General features: G+C 49.6%; 4 protein-coding genes across 6 annotated transcripts; 2 read left to right on the forward strand and 2 right to left on the reverse strand.

Annotated features, from left to right (window-relative positions):
* Positions 1–1,705: 1,705 nt before the first annotated feature.
* Positions 1,706–3,368, forward strand: LOC122616698 (microfibrillar-associated protein 1). Its single transcript, XM_043792241.1, has 3 exons — positions 1,706–1,869; positions 1,931–2,852; positions 2,913–3,368. Exons 1-3 carry the CDS (start codon positions 1,794–1,796, stop codon positions 3,346–3,348), a joined length of 1,434 nt encoding a protein of 477 aa, XP_043648176.1. The 5' UTR covers positions 1,706–1,793; the 3' UTR covers positions 3,349–3,368.
* On the reverse strand, positions 3,349–8,406 carry LOC122616695 (mediator of DNA damage checkpoint protein 1). 3 transcript variants are annotated; one of them, XM_043792236.1, is made up of 13 exons: positions 8,263–8,406; positions 8,067–8,199; positions 7,804–8,004; positions 7,266–7,743; positions 6,360–7,208; positions 6,149–6,303; positions 5,976–6,093; positions 5,822–5,917; positions 4,539–5,768; positions 4,429–4,470; positions 4,266–4,370; positions 3,904–4,206; positions 3,349–3,848 (listed from the first exon to the last, which is right to left on the reverse strand). In XM_043792236.1, exons 1-13 carry the CDS (start codon positions 8,307–8,309, stop codon positions 3,634–3,636), a joined length of 3,972 nt encoding a protein of 1,323 aa, XP_043648171.1. In that variant the 5' UTR covers positions 8,310–8,406; the 3' UTR covers positions 3,349–3,633. The 3 variants fall into 3 exon arrangements, with proteins under 3 accessions (XP_043648171.1, XP_043648173.1, XP_043648170.1); XM_043792238.1 differs by having other exon boundaries at positions 6,149–6,240; positions 7,263–7,743; positions 8,263–8,405; XM_043792235.1 differs by having other exon boundaries at positions 7,263–7,743; positions 8,263–8,405.
* A 108-nt stretch (positions 8,407–8,514) lies between these two features.
* LOC122616696 (protein MLP1) lies at positions 8,515–11,033 on the forward strand. Its single transcript, XM_043792239.1, has 4 exons — positions 8,515–9,796; positions 9,860–10,021; positions 10,077–10,414; positions 10,473–11,033. The coding sequence occupies exons 1-4, from the start codon at positions 8,633–8,635 to the stop codon at positions 10,873–10,875; spliced, it is 2,067 nt and encodes a 688-aa protein (XP_043648174.1). The 5' UTR covers positions 8,515–8,632; the 3' UTR covers positions 10,876–11,033.
* On the reverse strand, positions 11,016–24,993 carry LOC122616694 (lysosomal-trafficking regulator). The gene is made up of 18 exons (XM_043792234.1): positions 24,698–24,993; positions 23,575–23,828; positions 23,416–23,492; positions 23,188–23,350; positions 23,011–23,121; positions 20,358–22,944; positions 18,782–19,564; positions 18,283–18,725; positions 17,243–18,226; positions 15,613–17,187; positions 15,383–15,553; positions 14,595–15,320; positions 14,402–14,535; positions 13,591–14,344; positions 13,027–13,527; positions 12,066–12,964; positions 11,542–12,009; positions 11,016–11,480 (listed from the first exon to the last, which is right to left on the reverse strand). The coding sequence occupies exons 2-18, from the start codon at positions 23,677–23,679 to the stop codon at positions 11,360–11,362; spliced, it is 10,602 nt and encodes a 3,533-aa protein (XP_043648169.1). The 5' UTR covers positions 23,680–23,828; positions 24,698–24,993; the 3' UTR covers positions 11,016–11,359.
* Between the last annotated feature and the right edge of the window lie 258 nt (positions 24,994–25,251).

A 25,251-nucleotide genomic window follows, 5' to 3' on the forward strand; every position in this document is an offset into this window, starting at 1 on the left:
TCAGAAGTACTAAAGCTCCATAGAAGGCTGGAAAATATCCGGTAATATCCAACTCCTTTGCAGATCCCTCGATCGCGATGGTTAATTGGCCGGGTGACAAGCAGAGCCAAGTGAAATGCGCTGTAAGCAAAACACAAAAGTTTAATTGCTGGTTCTTGGCCAGTTTCGCTTGCGTGATGTGTAAATATTTCCATTTGGCTCACCCTTTATTACTTTTTAAGTAACTCGGGCCCGAGTCACAAAGGCAAAAAGTGCGCCAATTAATAATGGAAACGATTATATCTTTCGTTTTTGTACACTTGTCGCCTCGCCTCAATTGCTGGCTGGCTATGTTATGTTTTACTTGGATAACGATAACGAGTTCGATCTGGTACGATTTTGATCAGGCATGACACCCTTTCTCCCGCTAATAGAAACTTATTTGTTTACAATTCCTGTGCGCCAGTGTGGGTGTTTAATTCTAATTGAAATGTATTCGCAATTTGAATTTAAATGTAAATTTAAACGGCGCCAACGGTCAGTTCAAAAAGAGTTTCAATCACAATAAATTTAAAGAGTTGCAAAGCCACAAAGCAAAAGAAAAGGGATCCAAAGCACTGAGATGGGGATACCCAAAAATTCATCCGGTGCTTCCCCGTCAGCGGAAAGTCTCCAAATCAACGCCTATTTTTCTAAAGGTCAGTGAGTTATCTAGGCAGCTATGCACTTAAGCATGAAGCGTGTTGCATTAATTAAATATGCCCGCCATGACGATAACTAACAGTCTCATGTAAATCTTGGCCATTCAACTACCTTAACCGACGAAAAGCAGTTAAAAGCAGTTCGGCTAATGCGTCTCGGTGTTTAGGCCTGAAACGATCCCATCCCATCCCATTTCATTCCACATCCACAGCAAATCCAGCGAACTCTGTTCCTCGGATGCAAGTGGCCGGAGACGTCACAAAACTGGTCGAGCCCCTCGTGCGGCAAGTTGTTCTTTCGGACTTTGGTCCGGTTAGGTCGGTATCATATCACATCAGAACGTTTTCCAAACATTACAAGACAAGCCGCACACGTGCCGGCTGCGTGCTGTCGAAACTGAAAATACGCAATATCAATAAACAGAATTTTGGATTCAATTCCGGCATTACACAAGATCAGCTCCCCTCCTCCCTACAATCATAGAATTGGAATTGGAGAAAGCGTAGTAGTCAATTAATTTACTAATGAGAGTGGGCGTTGACATTGCTAAAACACTTGCTACTAATTACAGCACAGAAAATTAAATTTTTACTTTTTCTAAGAAACCTAACATCTATGTATAAATTTCTTGCAAAACAGGTATACTAAATACACAAATTATATAAAACTTTCGTAGCTTTTTCCCAATATTTAGTTTCTTTATTACAAAATAAACTTAAATTTTGAATTCCATTTCTTTCTGTGTATTTATATTCAATTAACAAATGTCTCAATTAGTTGCTGGCCTCAATTTCGGGTTTGCAAAGTCATCGCACTTCCGTCATTGCATTTTAATATTTATCATATGTTGAATACTTTTCAAACGAATCTAGTATACGCTTTTAATTTACGCGAACCGGGTAGAAAAACGTGTTATTTAACGTTTCAAATTGCGCGCCTAGTTCGATGGCGTTGCCACTGTGTTTTTGCTGAGCTGCCAGACCGGCACCGATAATATTTCAATCGATTATTGTCTGATAGTTCTGCCCACCTCTAACTTGCCATACTTTTGTTAAAGAAATATTTACATTAAAGATTTGCTTTTTAGCCATCGAATATAAGCGGAAACAAGGATGAGTGCAGCCGCCGCCGCCGCCGCTGCTGGAATCCAGAGCACAGCGGGCGCCGTTCCCATGCGCAATGAGAAGGGTAAAAAGGAGAGCACGATCCCCACCAGAAATTGTTTATAAACTTTATATCTTTTCAATAGGTGAATTGTCCATGCAAAAGGTGAAGGTGCAGCGTTACATATCCGGAAAGCGACCCGACTACGCCCGTGCCGACTCCAGTTCGGAGGAGAGCGAAGACGATGATTTCATCGACACCAGAAAGCGTCTGGAGCGCCACAAGGCGGAACGGCATAAGCTGGAGCTCTCCCGTCGAGCAGGCAGCGCGGAGGGTGAGGAGCGGGCGGCGGGTGAGGGCCAGGAGGAGGACGATGCCGAGGTGGACGATCCCCGCCTGCGAAGATTGCGACAAAGACCCGTGGACATGGAGGACATGGAACGTGAGCGGAGAGAGCGCCACCGACACATCCACGAACCGGAAATCATGGAGAGCGACAGCGAGGACGAGGAGGAAGACAAGGAAGCACAGGGAGCCATTCAGCGAGGCACCAACAAGATCACACTGGCATCCGAATCCGACACGGATGCCGAGCTCAGCGACACAGAGCTGGAGAACCGGCGCACCAAACTGAGATCCCGGATGCTGCAGCAACAGCGCGAGGAGGAGGTACTTCAGAAAGAGGACGAGAAGCAGTCGGAATCCTCCGAATCAGAAAGCTCCGAGTACGAAGAGGAGTCCGAAAGCGAGGAGGACAACGAACCCCGCCTGAAACCGCTCTTCGTCCGAAAGAGAGATCGTGCCACCATCCAGGAGAAGGAGCGAGAGGCTCAGAAGCAGAAGCAGCTGGAGGCGGAGGCCAAGCGGGCAGCCAAGGAGCGAAGAAGAGCCACCCTGCGAATGGTCGAGGAGAGCGTCAAAAAAGATCTGGAGAAGACCAAGCCGGAGACCAATGAGGCCTGCATCGAGGACGTGTGCACGGATGACGAGAACGACGAGGTGGAGTACGAGGCCTGGAAGCTGCGTGAGCTGAAGAGAATGAAGCGGGATCGCGAGGAGCGTGATAAGTAAGTCAGCATCCATTTTTTTTAAGAACCGGCATTTAACATTTATTTCTTCTCTTTCAGCGTCGAACGCGAAAAGCTGGACATTGATCGCATGCGCAACATGACCGAAGAGGAGCGACGCCAGGAGCTGCGCCAGAACCCCAAGATGGTCACCAACAAGGCCACCAAGGGCAAGTACAAGTTCCTGCAGAAGTACTATCATCGTGGTGCCTTCTACCTGGATGAGGAGAACGATGTCCTTAAGCGCGACTTCGCCCAGGCCACGCTGGAGGATCACTTCGACAAGACCATCCTGCCCAAGGTGATGCAGGTGAAGAACTTCGGCCGCTGTGGCCGCACCAAGTACACGCATTTGGTGGACCAGGACACCACGAAGTTTGACTCGCCCTGGTACGCCGAGTCATCCAGCAACATCAAGTTCCACAACGAACGCGCTGGCGGCATGAGGCAGCAGTTTGACAAGCCCACTGGCTCGAAGCGAAAAAAGATGGAGTAGTTTTAGACGTATGATGTATTTGACAGGCAGTAGGAAAGTAACAACTAAATATTGTATGGCCACAATTGTGATGGCTCCAAAAAAACATTAAACAATTATATATAATACAAAAGGCTTATGCTTAAATTGTGTACGAAATTTTGTCTGGGACTCCGCTGTGTGATGTACTTTCTTGTAGTTAACTAGGAATCAGGAGCTACATAGAATAATTGCTGACAAATGATAACAATATAGGGAAAAAACCACAGGACACTTAAAAAATTAAATATCCAAAAGCAATAACGTTTAAAGTTTGAGTTTGAACTCCTGTAGCTTTTCAATGTTGTGCTGAACCAGCGCCTGCATAACAGCCTCGGCTTTGATAAAGTGCACCTTCTCATAGTTGTTCAGTCGTCGCTTTGATTTCGTATCCTTGCTCGTGGTGACCACGTACAGTTCCACACTAAAAGCCAGCGAAGGCGGTTGGTTATGCACCTTTCCGCCGGCGCTTTGAATGATGACTGTGGGAGAATACCGATTACCTAATAGTTGGGATACGTTTTTAGGAAGACTTGCCTTTCATTTCGGTCGCCTTTGGCACGATGTCTTCACCGAGCATAAAGTGCAAGCCATACAACAAACGAGGGTGTTCCAATACGCACGAGGGTTTGAACTTGAAGATCTCCTCAAACGTCGCGTCGCTAAACAGGTGATCTGCCTTTATGTCGATGCTTCTGGTCTTCTTTACAGAGTGCAGCCAATTGGTGGAGAGAACTGGTTTGTTGGAAGCAATGACTGTCAGGAACTTGTAGGTGCGCTCGCCCTTGTCCATCATAAGCAGGTCGCACTGTAAGGGATCTTCGGTGATCTCCACCACGTCTAGAAGGCAGAGAAGTCAAATTAGAATCCAATTTGCTGTGAGGCAAGCGTTTTCTTACGCTTAAGTGACTTTAGGACAGATTCCAAAGCTGGACGATTGCACATGGTGAACGCTATCTTAATTTTGCCTGTGGTCTTGGCCTTCCTCACATATAAGTTGAATGCTAGAATTGAAGAAGGAGGTAAAGTGATGTACACTCCATCATACAGCGGAATATTTACCTCTTAGGGGATCGGAATCCGGCTGACTGAATCGCGTCGAGACTGTAATGAAAGATAGTAGCGCCAATTAAATATTAAAATGGCTTATCAAAAATAAGTAATAAACTTACTGGCGCCTGATCTGTTCTTTAGGACTTCCTCGTCAGCTAAAATTTTAGGCTTCTTGGTGGTGACTGAGCTGGACGTGGGCTCTTCGCGGGACGCTAACCGCTTAGATCCTCTGCTACTTCCGAAGCTGGTTGATGACTGATCGGGATTAGGAGCTGTAGAACTCGACGTGGCAGCCCGAGCTGTCCTGGGAGCGCGTGTAGTTGCTGATACATTTGGACCCTTGGCAGCAGCAGTGCTAGAAGATGGCTCTTCAATTGAGGGCGTTGCAGAGCGGGAATTGGCAGCCCGAGTTATCCTGGCATTATTTGCAGAGCTTAAAGAAGACACTGGGTTTTCTATGCTTGCTCTGGATATGCGGACAACGGCACGTTTAATTAATGCGTCCGCTGGTTTAACTTCTGTCAGAGTGTCGGAATCTTCGACGATTGTCTTGCGCCTAGTTCTAGTCATGGACTTTTCCACAGGTGCGTCAGTTTGATTAGTCTCGGTTTCCTTGCGTTTCCTTCCTCTTTTCGATTTGACGATCTCTTCTGTGCTCTCAGCCTCTACTACGCTAGCTTTGCGCCTGGTTCTGGCCGCTGGCTTGGGCATATCCTTGGCTTTGTCCACCTGAACCTGTACTTCTTTTTCTGCTTTAGGTGTCGCAGCATCTTCGTCGGCAGTTTGGCGTCTGGTTCTAGGTTTTGGCTTGGCAATATCTTTTGATGTTTCCTCTTTACTTGACTTGACATTTTTGACCTTTTTCTCACTTTCAGTCTGGGCAGAACTTTCTTCCATATGCACCTCGGCATCATCAGCGCTATTTTGTCGTGTGACTCTCTTCACACCTTTGGGAATATTCTTAGATGTGTCTGCCTTACTCGACGCAGCCTTCTTGGCCTTTCTTCCCTTTCCTAGATCAGGCGCTAGAGCATCATCATCGCTGGTTTGGCGCCTGGTTCTTGTCGTAGGCTTGGGAATATCCTTGGATGTGTCTGCCTTATTGGTCTCCGCCTTCTTGGCCTTTCTACCACGTTTACTTTTGGTAGGTGGTTCTTCATTAGATTTATCCACTACCTCAGCGTTGGCTTCATTCTTTTCTGAAGAGCTTCCTGGTGTACCAGAACGGTTTTGAACGGATTGCCATTGATTGACAACTTTTTTAAAAGGATCGTTCGCTTTATCTTTCTGTGTTTCCTCTTCCGGGATAGAATCGATGTCTTGTTCCCGGATAACAGACTTGTTGAGAGCTACAAATTGGAATATAAATAGAGTTTCCTTAACTTAACTTACGTTAACTTACGTTCTGATTTTTTATCCCCTGGATTGTCCCGCCGTTTTATCAAATTACTTTCCGGTCTCTCAGAACCCTCTGATATTCGTCTGTTTTTACGACTTGCTGTGAATTAAATGGAGTTCAGATCATTCAAGGAAAGCTTCATTTGCGAGGGACTTACGGGTTGCTGGAGGAGATTCTGATTTGGCCACTCGTTTGCGACTGCGACCGCCAGATTTTTCAGTGCGCCAACGACTTTTGTTACTCGAGTTACTAAAAACTCCTTCAATCTGACAAATCTGCAAGGAAATATTCCATATTGCAAACAGAGCTTTGAGTTTATGATTAAGTTACCTTTTGATAGTGATTCTTATCCTTGATCACACACGGCTCAAAAAATTTAATTGGCTCCTCATTGGGATTTACAGGCGACGTTACCACAGTCCCTGAAATCATTTCATTGAGCACAGCATCTATCTCTTCGCAAGGCTCTTCAAAGAATTTCGAATCTGGAAAGGGTTTTAGTTCCCACATCCATAACACGGAACTTCTTTGATATGCTTACCTGTTGCGACTTTGGCACTGTCGTCGAGTGGAATATTCTCCTTGTCTCGTAAACTCACGGAATGCTGATTGACCACGTGAAAAGGTTGCGTGGCTATGAAGTCTTGGCACCGAGAGCTATTGATCTTGGCAGGAAATACTTGAGTGGCAATTAAATCTTGGTCGGAAGTCTCATTATCTTTTGGTGGACCAAAAGAATTGTTTGCTAGTGGGCGTCCTAAGTTGAATGCCTGAGTTTCTATGAAATCTTGGTTGGAAGAATCATTAGCAGTCGAGGGTTTAGGTGAATCAGTGATTTGTGGCCGGCCCAAGTTAAACGCCTGTGTCGCTATGAAATCTTGATTAGTTTCCTTATCTTTTTGTGCCTGCGGCTGTCCCAAATTAAAGGCCTGAGTCGCCACCAAGTCTTGGTTACTTTGCTCATCGTCTTCCTCGTCACATTCCAACAATTTATGTCGTGGAAATCGTTGAGTGGCTACCATATCTTGATTCTTCTCCTGACTAGATGAGCTATCTGTGTCAGGAGTGGCAGTGGGAGTCTCAATTGTCGCCACAACCAGCTGTTTAACTCCGCCAAACTGCGGTGTGGCGGTATTCGTTTTGTCCGCAGGACGAACGAACGGATCTGGACTGCTGGAACCATCGCGCCCCTCTCTCCCCAGGATTAGGTCAAAAAGATCGGGTGTGCAAATGTTTCTATCTACGGACGGAGCAGTCAAATCAGGTGTAATGCAGGCATCGCCACGCGGCAGCATTTCATCCGCTTTGGTGCTACTCAGGGCACAGCATTTGGAATCGCTAGCTGACCAGTTTAAGGCACTTATTTCCAGGTCGGTGGTGTCCAGTTGATCTAATTAGAAAGCACACATTATTGAAAGTCATCATTTTCAATGGATGCCCATACCACGCTTATCTTCCTTCTTATCAATAGTTTCCATTGGCTTTGGTGGCGGCGGGAGAGGCAGCAAAACATCGCAGAGGACCTGTGAGGCATCGAAGTCATCAATGGCATCCTCATTATAATCCTGGGTGCACATGCGTATCATGCTGCCCTCGGATGATTCCCCATCGCTGTCCATCGTCGGATCCCGGTTATTAACCACAGGAATAACCGATGGTTTAACCACGGGTGGTTCAGGTGGAAGACACGCAAGCATATCCTGCGTTTCGGGTATCATGAAGTCATCGGCCAGCGACACTCTTCCACCGGTCGAAGGTCTTTCGAAGGCCACCGCCTGCGTCTCCGGTATGAAGAAGCTATCTGCCGTTGTGTTGACCGATGTGTTGGCGGATGGTGGCTGTGTTTTAGGAATATCCATGCTGTCCAACGTCGTGTTGCTTGATCTGTCCTTCAGGCATTCCCCGAATCCGCTGCTGTCGTGAACCTGATGGGAAGGCAAGCATTTGGTTATGGATCCTGTAAGAATGACATGTAGTATTTATACCTCATCGTGATCCTCTCCAATCTCCAGCCTGGCTTCCACATTGCCAAAGCGGAGTTTCACCTTGCCGGCTAAGGTGTCCTGCCTGCCAATGTCCACCACGGTCTTCTCCTGGTCGTTCACGAAGATACTGCCTACCAGGGCGGCCAGGCGCACCACACCTCGGCGCAGGATGCAGGCGGTGGCGTGGGCCAACTCCATTGACTGTCCATTCAGAATAAAGCTTATCAATGCTGGAATGTGCACATTGGTAAAGGCAAATTTACCTCATCGGCGATGCTGATTTCCAGGCCCTTCTTCCTTCCAATACGGTATATGATATCCGGTTCCAGGAGAATGGCCGGCAGACCGCCAAAAAACAGGCTTACATCTGCCATCCTGGCGGGACTTCCTTGAACACTGAAGGACGAACAAAAAAACAATACAATAATTGGAAACAACAAACGCAACGGACGGTCACACTTGCAACGGGCGCCAAACACAGTCGATAGGCTGCAATATGGTAGCATTGATTAAAACGGAGCTGCCAACCCGCGACGAAAGGTTACACAATTTATTGTTTACAAATTACTGAAGGCCCTGTGCTGATTTTAATACTGAGTCTTTCTGCTATAATTTGTAATAGGTAATAAGTAAATATATTAACAAACTGATTTTGGATATATTGTTCAACGATATCCCGATAGATCATTGTTTACGATAATGCTGCATTATCACAAGCATATGGCAACCCTGTTCATCGCCATGGCAATCGGTGGCTTGTTCAACTCTTGTTTTGAACAACAATAATTATAATATAAGCATAATCCTAATATAAAGTTAACCATGAGGCATGAGTGATACCGATACGGACGACACCGATCTGCTGCTCCTGATACCACCGAACTTCTGTGCGGAGGACAAAATGAGCGCATGCGCGGCGGCAGATGCACTGGCAATGCCACCGCCCCCACCCCCGGCGTCCACAAGTGCGGCGTACCAGTTTCTGCATCCCAGCAAGAAATCGGAGCTGAATAGCATTAATGCCCGGCTCCAGAACATCGCACTGGATGCGGAGGAGCCTCCCTCGGACATTTCTACCATATCCACGAATACTGTGAGGAACGCTGGACGGCCAGACAGAGAGCTCCATGGCATGGTGCACTCCACGCCGAAGAGTGGGTCCGTTGAGCCACTGCGCCATCGACCTGTAGACGATAACTTCCTTATCGAAATTGACCACTACCTAGACGACAATAACGCGCACCGCTGGCAGAGGCACGATCACCACCTGCACCACCACAGCGATGATCATCTTAGGAACGAGCGGGTGAGGCAGGAGGGTCATCCGGGAACCACCTCTCTGCCCAGCATGAGACTGGCATCGTCCTCCTCCGGCGCTGTTTCTGTGGAAGCAGCCAGGGTCGATCGCAACAGCTTGAACGAGAACAAGATCATTAGCCTAAGTGAGCTCTGGGGCAAGAGCAGCTTGACCAAAACTGTACTTGACAACCACTCTCCCAACCGGCTATTGTGCAGCTCTTCCCTGAAAGAGGAACAACTCAGAAGGCAGCATCTTGAGAAAACTGTCCACACACTGCAGTCTCAACTTCTAGAGTACCAGCAGCGAATCTCGGTGGCCATCGAGGTGGATCGTTCCAAGGACGTTGCTCTCACCGATGCAGAGCAAACAGTTCAAAATCTCAACTACGAGGTTCAGCACCTGCGGGACGCTGTCCACCGGCTGGAAGCGGACAGGGGCGAGTCTCAGAGCAAGTTTGATGCACTGCAGAACGAGTTGGCGCAGGCAGTCAACTTGGCCACCAAGTTCCAGGAAAAGAATGACAAACTCGAAAGAGAGTTGGACCATTGCAGGCACGATGCCAAGCAATGGGACGAAAGAATGGAGCAACTGGAAATGCAACTAAACAGCAGCAAAAGAGCGGAGGAGCTGTCTCATGCCGAGCTTAATAAGCTAAGAGATAAGTTTGCCAAGGTGGACTACCAGCAAGAAAAGGTAATTTCAAAGTAAGGTTACAAATACGGACCATTTTAACTGTATTTCTTATATACATATTAGCTTAAAGCGCGAATTGAGGAACTGGAAAAGGACAAGAACACGCTCACTAACCAAAAGGAAATGCTGCAGGAGTATCATCAGAAGCAGAAAGCAAGAGCAGATTCCTTGGAGAGCCAGCGAAAATCCCTACAAGAAACTCTGGCCAACCTAACAGAGACTGAGGTTATTTCTAAAACACCCAACAATAAATACAATAATAAATTATTGCCGTTTGCAGACCAATCTTAAGAAAAAGCTTGAGATACAGCAGAAATCCCTCAAACAATACTACCAACAGCAAATGGAAAATGTCGTGGCCAAGAAGATGCAGGAATTCCAGGACCAGCTGGACAAGAATGAGGAGCATTTAAAGAACGAAGCTCGTGAGCGTGAACGACTGATAGCCGAGCGGGCCGTAAAGCAGCTTGAAATGATCAACGAGAAGAACAACCAGGAACTGAATCTCATTCAGGAAAAGCACAACGAGGAGGTGGAGCTGTACCGCCTCCAACTGGCGAATGCCTCGAAAAAGATCGACGAAATGGATCTCAAGATCAGCTGTTACAAAACTAAGCGGTAAGATATGAAAGTTTTATATGTTTTCTTGAAAAACAAAAGGTGTTTCCCATTCCAGTGCTGATATTGCGGAGAAGCTGCACGGGGTAATGGAGGCCCAATGGCAGCAGGCCCTTGCCATACTCACCACTCCTAGTCAGAACTCCATCATGCAAGCCAGTGACACTGAAGGGGAATCCCCGGAGCTGAATAATGCACGCATGTATCCAGAAACGCCCAAAACGAGCAAATCGCAGCGCAGCAACAGCACTGAGAAGAATAACCTGGATGTGGTTGGCAAACGAGATCCACCCTCGCCGATGGACAAGCTGCAGGCCTACATTGAACTGCTGCTCAGCAAGTCGCCCAGTGATTTCGACAGGCTCGACGAGATCTTGGCCATGACGGCCAAACAAGGAAGCAAGCAAACTAAACCAAAGAGCGGAGGTGGCAACAGTAAGCCTCCTCCCTGGAAGTGCTGACAACGAGAGAAGCTGACGATAAGTAATGTTGTATCTAGAGATACCTGTAGTTTAATAAGCTTGAATCCCTCCTTAAACGGATGCTACAATAGACATTGTAGTTGTATATTTTTCTATGGAATTCTAAAAGTAAAAAATAGTTTAGTTTTTGCAAAATATGATGGTTTATTTGATAATATCAACAATTGAAGGCAGCGTGGCATTTTTATGCAGCACGGGAAAAACAAAGACGAAAATGTAAAAATAATATAAAGTTTTGGTACAAAAGGTGTATTTTACAGCTCTATGAGACCTAAGCCTAGGAATCTTGTGATATATTCATGTTGTGGCAGTCGCCAGCGAATGTTGTATTTTTATATCTTTTAGATGGATTTATTCTTTGATTCAGCTGCTTTTTAGATTGTTTATGTGTCTGTCATTGATATGCTTTGAGTTGAGTTATTGAGTATGTTGTGTGTTCGAACCGATCGCATTCCCATTAACCTTATTTGTAGACGATTTGGGGGAACTTTGGGGCATTCCCATAGAGACCCTCTGACTCCCAAACTTGAATGTGGGACTCGCGCGTTAGCACCACCAAATGCTGATGGGTTGAGTAGCAAATGCTGAAATGAAGTCAGGAATTAGATAGGATTTTAGTCGATTATGAAGCAACCTCTCTCCTACCTACGAATGGGCGATGTGCCCGTGGTCAGTTCACTGACGAAGCTCAGGTTCCAGCTGGACCAGAAGCGCACGAAACCTCCTTCCACGGCAGTGGCTATCACGTTGACACCCACTCCTTCCTTGATGTAGGAGTAGCACACGGCCAGGATGCGATCCTCGTGCACTAGGTGCTGCACATACCGCGCGTTCACTGAGTGCAGCCTCAGAATGGACTTGCCATTGGGATTCACATTCACATTGACGAAGTCGTCCAGGTTCTCCTCCGTTACCTCAAAACATTCGTCGGCCACGTTGAGCGAATTGGGTCTGGTCGCAGCCGCTGTGGGCTTTGCATCCGTGCTGGTGGTGGAGGATTGGGGCAAAGTGTGTACCGTGACAATGTCTCCCAGCGTAGGACTAATGGCCACGTGCGTTATTGGAGACTGATGAATCTCTGCCGGACGGGCAATCGTGCGCACATAGCTCCAGCTGAGGGAAAAACAAATGAATACTTTTCTTAAGAGAATATTTATGTGTGTACTTACTCATTGAGATCCCATATGACGGCAATGCCATCGCGACCCGCAGTCACCGCGATCTTAAACTCCACGGAGAGGGTAATACAGGTAATCTCGTCGGTGTGCCGCACCAGCAACGTGGGTCCCAGCCAGTTGAAATCGGCGCCGTCCCGCTGGAAGGCATCTCCGCCGGAGGAAGTGATGGACGAGTTTACTGAGGAGGCAGAACTGGTTGGATGCAGGTTGCCTGCCTCATCTGACCTCTCCGATCCACCTCCACCGATTCCCTTGCTAGTCATCTTCCGGACGGCTGAGTTGTAGGACAAGCTGAAACCGCGGGCATAGCTCTGCCTGCTCTTCGCCGAGGCTCGTTGCTGGGAATCCAGTCCTCCCGTGCACTTGTAAACACTTATCCTTCCTGATTTATGGCCAAACCAAAGTTGATTCGAGTTCACATCGCATCCACAGGCGGTGATGTCGTCAAAGGTTCCATTGTGTAGGAGGTTCTTTGGCTTGGCCTGTGGCTTGTTGAGTGGCTGGATCCTCACAATGCGATCATCGTAGCCCCAGGAGATCACGTTGTACGTATCCGGCTCAGCTCCCTGCATCACACTTGCTCTGCCAGGAAGAGCATACACCACGTTGGTGTTGCAGAAGCTTACCAGATGCTCGGTGCCGGGTATCTTGTGGATGTTTGCCCATGAAGGGGCTTTAAGCTGAGGCGATCCAACATAGACGCCCCAGCGCAGACCTCGTACGGTAGACACTATGGGTTTGTCCACCAGTGAGTAGTCCAGCGGCTTGGACGCCGGATGAGCAGACTTGAAAAGCTGCCTGGGCATCTGACCATATGTCTTTACCATTGTCTTGACTGCTTCTCTTTCGATGGGATCGCTGATCTCGGAGTCCAGAAACACGGCGTAAGTCTGAGGATGAATTCAGAACAGGATTAGCATCTATATGCATTGCAGAGGATATTAGCACTTACTGCTGGGTGAAACACATTGATGGCCTCCACGGCACTCTCTCCGCTCTGTTTGTAGCCGAAGATCAGGTCTATCCAGTTATGAATCTGATTGCGTACCAGTTCCGATTCCAATGCCTGACGGTGGATTAGGACAAATAGCCGGGAGTCCCGCTGACTCCACGGTGGTAGTGAGACATCCTCCACCCGCTCCCCATTTTGCCGACAGCCGAACTTGAAGCGTTCGAAGTTTTCAAACATTTCCGGCAGGCAGAAGAATTCCGGGATAAGTTCCTTCACATCGGTCGGACTATCCCGGCTAGCTAGCGACCATGTGGTGTTCAGGGCATGGAAAGTGCGATCGGGTAAATCGAAGTCGTTGTCCTGGTAACGCAGGAAGTAGCTGGTAAACGGAGGAACCCTCACCAGGAAGTGGAGCACAGTGCCGGAATTCGAGTAATGGGAGCTGTAGTGATAGGGCTTAAGGATCAGCGAGCCCATGGTGGTGTTGGTACTGTCAATGTACTGAAAGGAGAGGTGCCAGATAGGTTAGGTTCCAAAGGATTGCTGGATAAGATCGTTACATACTGTGTAGTTGCTGATGTAGTGCTTCTCGTTCTCCTCCAGCTGAACGGCAATGGGTCGTCCAAGCCGCCTGAAGTTGTGTGCTTCCCGCAGATCCAAAACCTCCGAGTTGTAGTTGGCCAGCACCCAGGGAAACACTGGGTACTGCATGAGATCGTTGTAAGTACGGCCGGAGATCTGGTTGAGGGTCATCAGGTACTCCCAGTTGGTCAGAAGACCTTCGCGCCACTGCTGGGTGATGGCCAGTACCTTGGACTGGTCGGGCGTGGCTACGATTTTATCACAGAATACCTCGCGCATGATCTTCCAGTCGTCGGCGTTTTGCAGCGAGAAAAACAGCGACTTGTTGGTGTCCAGTAGAATCTCGAAAGCCGTCTCCTGGTGCTGGTAGCGCTTCAGCCAGATCTCGGTTATGTTGGCGATATCACAGTTCACGTTGAAGTACCGACACCGGTAGGTGGCCAGGAAGTAGAGCTTCAGATCGGTGATGATGATCTCGCCCTCGATCTCCCCGTCCACGGGCAGGAATTTGGCCGCAAAGTTGTACAGGATTTGGGAGTTCAGCGATATGTTCAATTGTTGGTCATAGCTGGCTATCAGGTAATCCAGAGGACGCACATATGGCTCTAGATCCTCGCGATGTCCTTGCCCCGGTCTGTACTCGTTCATAAAGAAGCGTCGATCGATGTCCAGGTGGCAGCGACGTAGACGAGTGTGAACTCGAGAGGGTCCCTCGGTGTCGTCCAGTTCCCAAGAGCTGGGGATTGGGTTTCTAGTGAGGTACAGTCTGTGGAGGTTCTTTAAGCATACTCACCATTCAGCTCGTTCAGCAGAGTGCCAAGGAGCACCTTCGTGCGTCATACGACGTATGATTTCCAGCCATTTGGTGTAGGTATAGGTATCATCGTAGACCTTCATGTGACACATCAGAGCCTTGCGCTCAGCGTTCTGGAGAAGATCAAAGGATATTATAAAAGGTAAGTAATTAGAATATCACGACCTCTCACCTGTAGTTCTGCTACCTTTCTAGTGGTCACCATGGAGGACTCCACGCATTGCTGGACCAGTGGTTCAAACCTGTACACGGTCTTCTCCAGCAGTGTCTTCTGTTTGGCCGCCATATTATTACGATTCTGATCTAGCCGATCTAGCTCGTGGACCAGATTCCATGAGGAGTCATTCTCCTTGATGCCCAAGGCATCGCAAAGACGCTGCAGGTTTTCAATGGGCTCCGGCATGTCCTCCAGCAAGGAGAGCCAGAGTAGCGCCTTGATCATCTTAGCATCACAGATAATAGCCCGCTGGAACTCATCCTGTTGGGAACGCCATAGGGCATCTACAATGTAGGAGCGCAGATCCCATGGACGCGAAGGTTGAAGCCCCCATGCGATGAAGTTGTTGCATCGCTGATTGCTCGAGATCCCATAGGAAACGAGCAGCTGGAAGAGGGCCAGCTCCTGGGAACTGGCCACATAGTTGGGTCCGGTGGTCTGGCCCACACCAACGGTGAAGAACTGAGTGCAGCGATCGATGAGCAGCTCCACACGGGTCCGCAGTTCCGAGTGACTCAGGGAGGAATCGTTGGTCACTGCAACCCGGAAACTGTTGGGCTCAAAGAACTTGGTGAGCCACTCCAGCTGAAGTTGAGCCTGGGCAGTTCGGAAGCTTCGCATAATCAACTGCGGTTGCTTGTCCTGGTAGAAGGATAATAGGTTGAGGATGTCCCAAACGAGCTAAGGAAGGATGAAAAAGGATGATCACAAAATTCTATTTGGCTCATTCTGTATAGACCCACATTTATCTGACCAACAGAACGCATTGCCCGCTCGCCAATATTGGCCAGTAGTTCCAAAACGGACTCATCGGCATTGGATTGACCCACGCGTGAGGAGTAGATCTTGTAGAGGGCCTTCACCGAGCACTGCAGTAGTCCTGCGTCAATCAGACACGTCTGATCATCAGGATTCTAGGAGGAGAAGATGTCCAGTAACACTCACAAGAATTATGAAGGATTGGATTGCTTACCTGCAGATACAGCCGTAAGAGCGCCTTGAATACCCACTGAGGTTCCGTTCCTTCCGCGATGGCCAGCAGGGATTGGAGTCCAAAGCGCTGGCGAATCCTTAGAGGTGCCTCGCAACTTTGAACATCCGTCAGGCTACAATGCATTCCGTTGATCCAAGCGAGACAGGCCTCAAACATGCCTACGTCACATCCGTGGATGGTCAACTGATTGGCCAAGTGCAGAGGATACATCAACTTGGTGGCGGCGTTGAGTTCACCACTAGGCAGACGCTTTGTCAGCACGTCCACCAACTGAATGATGGCCTGGCGCACGGCGCAGCTGCGCTGGTTGGCCAGCACCAAAAGCAGCTCCAGTTTCACGTAGTGGCGGGTGACCACATCCACCGATGAGTCCGGCAAAAGGCAAAGGAAGTCCTTCAGCAGGATGAGGAGGCGCTGCTGCAGTCGGATGATCCCCTGCTGATCATAAAAGTCCGTCTTCCTATTCGGCAGCGAGGATTGACCTGAGCTGGGAGTACTGTGACCCGATGGCTGCCAGATTTTGCCGAGATGCAGATGCGGGTGGATGCGTCTTCGAGCGATCTTCAGCGGGCTTCTCTTCGGACTGTTGGCATTGGTGGGATGTCGTCGCTTAAACTTTAGACGCCATCGAGTGGCCTCCACGGGACTTAGCAGTCTTAGGGCGGTCTTGTTGAGATTCGAGCAGTCGGCCATCTGGTCCAGCTGCTCCTCGAATTCGTTGACAGCTTTCCTATAACCAGATGTGCTGGCATGAAGACGTCGCAGTTTCTTGATCCTTTCCGCTCGCTCGGGATCCAGTTCCAGCGGCTGAGGATGCAACTGCCTGCGCAGCGAGGTGGTCACCCTGTTCAAATTGGCTGCCACCAAGGACCGTTCCTTTGCCGGCTGTTGAGCCGTTAGGAGGAAGTAGAAGTGCGTGCGATCGTGGGTCACATAACAATCGCTGGGCTTGTGGAGCAGCAGGAGAAGTTTCATGATCTCATCCAGCATGGAGGAGTCAGGCGGCGATCCTGAAAACACGGCCAGAATCTGGACAAAACACTCGGCGGCATAGGGTGAAATCTGAACCGGGCTGGGAGATTCTATCACGTAGACCTTGCAGAGATTGAGGAGTGCTCCCAGCAGACCACATTTCTGAAGCTGCTCCATATTGAAGTCCCTTTGCGGATGCTTGTCCCTGGTTAGAGCCAGAATGCAGCGGAAAAGCATGTCCAACACATCGGAGTGGGTTGCTCCGGATCGGTGCCAGTCGGAGTAGCGCTGAAGCACGGTCAGCATCAGGCGGGGATATACCAGTGTGGCCATTGTGTTGTCATTTACATTAATGGATTCCCCCTTTCTGGTGATCAGCACCTGGGAACAGGCATTGTTCACAATGCTCCGGAGCAACTGGACATCCTTTGAGCACTTCTCCGACTTGATGACGTAGCCGATCAGAGACAGGTAATCCTGTCGTTGGAACTCCGTGTACAGCTGAGCATCCGAGTGCGCCACCTGCAGCAGCAAATCCAGAGCCAAGGCCTGAGTACTTGCATTGCCTGTGAGCTCAACAATCTGTAGAATGAGCATGTTAAAAAGAAATTTCCTAGGAGTTTAGTGACAGACTTACTCTGGCGAAGAGATACAGCAGCGTGGAGAGTCCACCGCTGAGGGATGTGGCCGACTGAAGGGTCTGCGGTTGGTGCTGCTGCAGTTCCCCGTACAGCATGTGTCCGTGGGGCTGTCCATAGCAGGCCATGTCCAGTTCCTGGCTAGCATCGTAGCTCATCACCAGATCCGGCTGCTGAGCGGTGTACACGAGGACTCTAGCCTGTCTCAGCTGGCGCATGCAGTCTAGATGGTTACCGAAGTTTGAGGACGCCAGCTTGCCCAGGCTTACGAAGCCATAGTTGGGCTTCCAGTTGGCCACTTGGCACTGGGTGAATTCGGTGAAGTCCGGTCCCATGGCCGTGAGATTCATCATCAGCAACGGATCCACCAGTCGACGCCTGAAAAGGATCACGTTCGAGAGCGCATATCGAGGCGCCGAACCGTCCAGCGTGGATCGTGAGGAGGAGCTGCTCCCGGGACTTCTAGCCGGTTGTCCTTCACCAAGGGCCAGCAGCTGGAAGCTGTGCACCCGGGTGAGCTGACGAAGATTGCGGAATGGCAACCGCATGGTGTGTTGCTCCAGACCATCAAGGAATATGCTGATCTCCACGGAATCTCCTTGCTGCTGCAGACCGAATACCAAGTGCATCCACTTGTGGCGTGGCAATCGCAAATGCTGCAGCTGTACGGCGGAGCCCTCAAAGTATCCACCTGTTGAATCCGGCGCAGATTGGTGGCCATTGAGCAGGTGCATCTGGCCGAAGCTGTTGAGCAGCGCCAACTTGGTCTGTTTGAGCGCCTGTCGAATGGTGCCCCCATTGGCCGCCTGAGTGTTGGCCGATATTACGGATGCCGTATCGGCATTGGCGTCTATTTGCTCCTCCACGCGAATTGGAGCTAGTTGCTCGTTTGGTTTGACCAGCTCGAAGATAAGCTGCATGTTGTGGCTGATGTATATACTGACCATGGCCTGGTTAGTTCCCAACGAAAGCAGGTGGAGTTTCTAAAGAAGATTGGGGTGAGCAATGCTGTATTAAGTTGGGTTATTCTTCAACTTACTGTTAGATCCTCTCCAGAGTAACGAGTCTCATCATCGTTAAACTGCATGGAGCTGCGATGCATCTGCTGCCCCCTCAACTCCAGCCAGAGGGATAGGGTCAAGCCATCCGGTTGCCAAAGGCGCGTCTGAGTCACCGGAAAAATGCAGGCAGCTCTCGTGAAGAGCGTGCTGGTTTGGCATTGCTGGTGGTGCAGGCGCACCCGCTCTATCTGCTCGCTGACCAGCGGCTCCGAGGTGACCACAATCTTGCCATCGGTGGTGATGGGAAAGTCCAGCTCCATGCAGGGCTGAGCCCTTCGCAGCGATCCGGAGGAAATGTGGTGCATGTGCCGCATTAGCAGATCCACTGGTGGTTGCCTGGAGGCCAGGATGGAGTAGTAACACTGCAGCACCTCTGGTGTGTTCAGATGGGTAACCAGCTCTAGGATCGATTGCTGCAACTCTAAAGGGTAACCAGATCAGATAAAGAAGGTCATTAACAGGTATTTCATAACTCACCCCTCAATCTCGGATCGCTGCAGCTCAGAATCGGCGCGAATCCCCTGAGCAAGCATAGAGGACCACCGAGGTAGTCCCTGATGACGAACAGCCGGTTGGCCAGTTGGGTGAGACTCTCTGTCCATCCGTTTGGCTGCTTGATGCAGAGCAGCGATAGTTCCGCCAGCATTTGCACCACCAGCTGGCTGAGACCTTGGTGCATGATGTGGCTTCGATAGCGGGAGGATGGCTGAAACGGGGTCCACGACGATTCGTTGGCGGCCAAGACGCCGCCATTGAGCTCGCACTCGGATTCACTGAGGTCAGCGATTTCGCCATCTGCCTCGTAACCCTCGTCGGCGGTGAGGTAGAACTCGTGCTCATTCTCGCTGAGTTCCAGTTCGCTGTCGGCGGCACAGCTCAACGAGGCCCGGGTGGAGAAGTAGTCCGCATCCACGCCCGCATTCACCTCACTGGAATTGGGTCTACGCCGCGGCGTTGGCGGAGTGGCCAGGGAGTTCTTGGCCGGCAGTTTGACGGTCTGCAATCTGGGCAGCTCCACGCTGCCGCTGTTGAAGGATCTGGCACGTGGTCGTGGCTGCTGGGAATCGCCGGAGGGACTGTTGACCACGCCCGTCGGCTCCTGGTGGGTGCTCGATAGCTCGGCGATCTTGAGCAGGGTCTGCAGCGTCTGGATGACCGCATTGTCCCGGGCATGCTGTTCCCCGTGCTCCGACCAGTTGTCCGTGGCATGGCTCAAAATGATGGCTCGAAGCTTGCGCAGGTGCTTCTGCATCTTCTCCACTGTGAAGAAAGTGAGATAAGCCACGGATTAGTGGTAGATATGATCTGGTTATCGCGTCTATCTTCTATCTTCCGCAATCTGGAGCAAGTCGTCAGCGCTGGGCGAGCGCCAAAGCAAAAGTGTCGCCTCTTGTCTGGAATGTATCTCGTTTCGCTGCCTATCTCTGTCTCTGTTTGCAAATGTATCTGTGCCTTTAAATGTATCTGTCTCGGCGATGTTGTAACTTGTGTACCCAGAAATTCAATCCCAGCGGACAGAGCCTTGTAAATGCCGCGTATTATACTCCAGCCGACCGACTGACTAACTGTCTGCCTAGCTGGCTTATAATTAACTCTCCTAGTTAGTTAGCAGCCACAATCACAACCACAACGCCCCGTTATTAGCCAGAGTCTAGAATCTAGAATCCGGAGCTGGATTGGCGGTGAATGTGGGTGCCTTGTTCTTGTCCCACTTCTAGGGCTTCTCCGAGAGCGCTCGACTGTTGTGCTTTGTCCATTTTCTATTGCCTATTGCTTATTGGCAACGCATTAGCCGCGGAATGCCGTGGAACCTACCAGTTAGGCGGCTCATCAGAGGAAATATGGCAGGCAAGTGATGCCCTTTCATTTTTAATACTCTACTTATAGGGATCTAAGTGAAAATTGTATTTAACTAAAAGCAATGATATATCATTGGACCTTTCTTCATAGAACTGAATACGCCTGGGCACCCTCGCATATCGCTCCACATGTTCAGTATTCCTCACTTTCCTCATCTTAAAAGGTACTCAACCGAACAATCTCTGACACTTACCTTCTTCGTTTTGGAAACCCTTGATGCAGATGGCCATGGTCGCCTCGAAGAGTTTGAGCAAGAGTTTCTTGCATTCGCCGTTGGGTTCGTACAAGCAGAAGAAATCCGCATCAATATTAGCACGTGTCGGTGTGTTGGCACTTCCGCCGCTTCCTGGACTGCCGCCGAACAGGGATCCCACAATGCTGAACAGCTTGTTGATTATGCCATCGGCTGTGGCCACTTCCTCCTCGCTTGGCAGGATCAGGGAGTTGGTGGGACAGTCCTTGCTGGACTGACTGCCGCGGATGTCGAAGAGCACCGTACTCTCATCCGGTTCGCAGGCGAGCAGTTGCTGCAGGAACGAGGGAGTGGCCATGTCCCGCGAGTAACTATCGTAGTTATCAATCACAGATGCGTAATCCAGTGTCGAGTCCGCGTAGTCCGAACTGGCTGCCGTTGTGACCGAGACTGAAGTGGAGCCACCGAGCGGCAGCTGCGAGACCAGGGTTTCCAATGAACTTGAGCCGCAAATGCCTGGTGCTGTGGGCGTGGTTGCGGTGGAGGATGTGGTTGGCCCCATTGTGGCTTTTGGCAGCATGAGGAAACATCCCAGCGCGTTGTAGTTCAGCCTTAAGATGTCGAAGATGTTTTTGTCCCCATGTCGCAGCTTCTTCTCATCCGGGAGCGTCTCGGACGTTGGCGTCTCCACCTCACCCTCATCCTCGTCGTCCAGCATTTCCACGGGTATGGAGTAGATTTTGGCAAACTCGTTGTAGAACAGCTGGCTGGTCTTCAGGAGCTCAAAGTTCAGCGTCCATTGCAGGGCGGTTATGTAGAGTATATCCGCGGGCTTGTGACCCTCGAGCTTGGCAGGATTGGAGCTCTCGTCCAGCCAGAATTTGCCGCTCGAGTGCTTGGAGCACTTGTGCAGCAGAGCCTGGAAGAGCTGGGATGCCCGGTCACTGCTGTTCAGCTGCAGCTGGATGAGTCTCCTGCTCAAGGTGATCTGCTCCTGGCTGTTCTCGCCCAAGAAAGCTATGTTATCAATGCCCACCTTGATGAGATCGCATACTCCCCGCTGTAGCTCGGGTATGATTAGAAGATCCTGCATATAGCGGATGTTCTCCTCGTTGTAGAACGCCTTGACCAGGCGGATATCACTCAGGTACATGACGAAGATGCTCAGGCATTCGTGTAGAGCTCTGTAGTTCTCCAACTTGCTCGGCAATTGAAGGGGAGTGACCTTGCTGTTCTTGCTCTTGCTTTCGCCGCCTTCAATCAGCTCTTTGTACAGCCTGAAAATGGGCAAAGCCACCTCCGCCAGGATTCCGGATGCTAAATCATACGGTAGCAAATAGGCGATATGTTTCAGGTGCTTTAGGAAGAGCAACATTGCAGGTGTGTTCAGCAGGGCCTTGTAGGTATCCCTGTAGATGTTCAGCAGATCCATGTGAAATACAGGCGCCTTCAGTTTATCCTCGCATCCCGGGCATCCCTGGGGATTCCGCTTCACAAAGATGGTGTGCAGCACATTGTAGTGAAGGAATTTGTAGGCACACTTCTGATAGCTGCTGCTTAGTTGGGTGGCGAGTTGCAGGCAGGTGGCGTAGTTCCTGACGTTGTAGTGGCAGCAACAGCTTCCAGTTCGGAGCAGACTCCTCACACTGTGCTCCTGCAGCTCTGCCTCAAGGCTGGGCAGCAGATGGTACAGCTTTCCCTGGAAGTAGCAGCTCAGGGAACTGGCTCCCAGGCAGTGCAGTTGAGTGCTCCGTTGTCTTTTGTGCCGCGGATGTTGCTGTTGCTTGGGCATCGCGGTGGATGCACTGCTCTCCATGAGACTCTGCAGGTGCTGCTCCTGACTCGAGAGATTGTCCGTCAGGCGAAGCAGCATCTTGTAGATATGCAGGAATATGGCAGTCGAGAAGTTGGTCGATTTGGCCGCCTCTTGCAAGACCTCGAAGCAGGCATCGAAGTTCCTCACATCGATCTGGTTCAACTCTCGCACGCCATCATCCACCAGGTTGTGGAGGGTGCCAAACATAATGTATAATACTCCATGAGCCAAGAGTGGACTCCTCCGATTGGCGGTCAGTGCGTAGAGGAGCTGCCCGAAGTTGCTGTTGAAGTCATGGACATTCGGCTGCTGTTGCTCCAGCACGTAAAAGTTGTTTACGCAGTGCGCTATCAATTGGAGCAGTTCAAACTTAATGATCTCATCGTTATCCCCTGGTGCATCCTGCTCCAAACTGGCACACAAGTGCCCCAGTGCAAAGTTGTGGACCGTAACACTTAGCTGGGATTCCTGCTCCGCATCCACGCACCTGGTGAGCAATTGGATGAGCAACAGGGCCAGTTCATCACTGCTCCTTGTTGTCCCGTTGAAGTCCTCAAAACTCGATTTGATTGGACTGGATATGTGATTTGGTAATTGACTTTTTTGTTGCTGCTGGCGTCTCAGCTTTTTGCTTTGCGAATTGAGGTAGAAACTTCCGATGAACTGGGCAATGCTGGTCATGGGAACCAGCGGCTGGTTGGAGGAACTCCACTTGCAGTTGGGAAACAGGTTGATGCACAGCTGGCACAGACTCTTCTGGGATGCAATGAGCTGTAGAGGTAGAGAAGGGAAATTGATTAAGTTCCGCAACATCTGGGATCCCAGAAAAGCACGTGCCTTGATATCCACGCGAAGCAGAAAGGCCAATAAATGATGACCCAACTTATCCGTGAGAAATGTGCGCAGGGCGAGAATCTTGTTGCAATCACTGGGAGTACTGAGTATTAGCTGGAAGGAGAGGTAGTATCCTGGTATACTAAATCAGGAAAGAGTTAAAAATGGTTAGATAGAAACCTGGGCTAGATTGTGCTGCTTGCGCAGCTGCTTGATGCACTTGTCCTGCTGCTCAGGCTCATGTGTCGGACTGCTTTCCTGAGATCTCTTTGCCTCGCTGATGATTTGGTAGACCTGCTCCAACAAGTAGGAACAGAGCTCCTCGGGCATCAGATTGAAGTGGCTGCAATATAGATAACCAATTAATAAACGATGATATGAATAAAAAGAACTATACGAATATTTTACCTATTTAGCCAGGCATCTTCCAAGTTCTTATCGTCCAGAAACTGGAAGTTGTACAGCAGCAGCCAGAGCCAATGGTCCTGTAAGCATGAGAGGAGAAAAGGCAACCAGCGATAAGACCTGGGAATATCAATGGAATGGACGAAGGAGAGCCACACAAACCTTGACACTCGCATCTTCGAGCTCCGAGGCCTGGAGATACTGACTCCACAGTCCGATCAGGGTATCCAGCAGCAGCTGCTCCTCCTTCACCTCCATGCCGGCCATGGAGAATCACAGATAGTGTTGTTGCCTCCCAACAGGCACGTCGAAGAGTCTGCTCCGGCTGGTCAGCAGCTCCTCGGGCATCGGGCAACGTTGCGAGCGCTTGGAGCGATGAGACCAAACTGAACGCGGCGATCGCAGGAGAACGCCAGCTGTAATTGCGGAGCAGAGTCAGTGAAATACAGTCGTACTTCTAAAGCACGAAAACTAGTCACTAACGAGTTTTACTTGTGTAGATTCAGGTTTTGATATAACAAACTAGAAAATGTGTAGTTCAAAATGAGAATAAGACAATTTACGGGGGAAAATGGCTGAGGAGCCTTAAAGATTCTGATGTGTAAAGATGCCTGATAAGTGCACCGTATGGAGGCTCCACTGTAACTCTTTTGTGCGTGAGATTACGTGAGGAGATCAGCACGAAGAGGACGTGGAGTGGGAGTGTGGAGTGTGGTGTGCGGAGTGGCCACGATGATTATTTGCCCAGAGGCAGCAGTCGGCCGGTGATGTTGATAATTCGGTGCAGAGTGTGGAGTGGAAACTTTGGCTGTTGTTGCGGAAAACTATTGAGATTGCTATTTATAGCGGATCGCATCGGATCGGATCGGTGGCATTGCATCTGGATGGCTGGCTTTCGGTGGGTTGCCAAGCCGGTAAGACGATAGTGATCGGGAACGGGCATTGGCACGGGATGGGTGGCTCAGGGGGTTCGATGGATGCAGTGGTGCTCCATTCGGGTAAACAGCTGGCGATGGAGCGTGTCTGAAACGGCCAGTGGAGGCGAGATAAGCTCGAAACTATGGAAATCAGGAGGAGGAGACCATCTTCATTTCCACCTTATCACATTGAGTACTTTACATATTCACATGCACATTCAGCATTTGAACCACAACCACAGGCACAACCACTTACACACTTTTATCAACTGCGCAGCACCGAAATTATTCATCGCTCACATTTATATAGTATTCGAATTGCTGCTAGACAAATGTGTAAAATACATCACTTATTGGCCATGGCTCACCGCGGACAGCTGCAAATGTTTGCTAGGTCAGCACGACATTCTGATGGATGGTTTCCTAAATCCTCCTCCTCATCTGGTGCGGAATCCTGGACAAGGACTCCTGCGAGCAGATCCTCGCCAGAACTGACCGAGTTCAATGACAATAATCAAGCGAAAGGCACTGGCTGTGACGTCAGCAGGTGGTTTATCAGGGAAATCCAGCGAATGTTGAAGAAATGGCGTTTGCTAGTGCGGCTGCAATTCCAACGACTTTGTTTTTGTTGATTCCGCTTCGCTGTGTTTGGCTTTTGTGAGCGTCTGACTTTGCTTTTGTTGTTCTTGCCGTTGTTGTTGTTGTGGCCGTCAGCTGTTGGCGAAACGCGTTCAGTGGCCGGTCCCACTATAAATCGATTTCCCGCCGATGTGAACTAAATAATATTTAATTTATATTATTTAAGAATGTGAAAAATAAAAAAGAAGTAAGTTGAAAAGTTCTAAAAACTCAAATGAGGCTCCCAAAAACTAAAAGATACAAATAATGTAGTATATATATGTAAACTATGTAAAACTAGATA

The sequence above is a fragment of the Drosophila teissieri genome, chromosome 3L (genome assembly GCF_016746235.2).
Source record: "Drosophila teissieri strain GT53w chromosome 3L, Prin_Dtei_1.1, whole genome shotgun sequence".
NCBI lineage: Eukaryota > Metazoa > Arthropoda > Insecta > Diptera > Drosophilidae > Drosophila > Drosophila teissieri.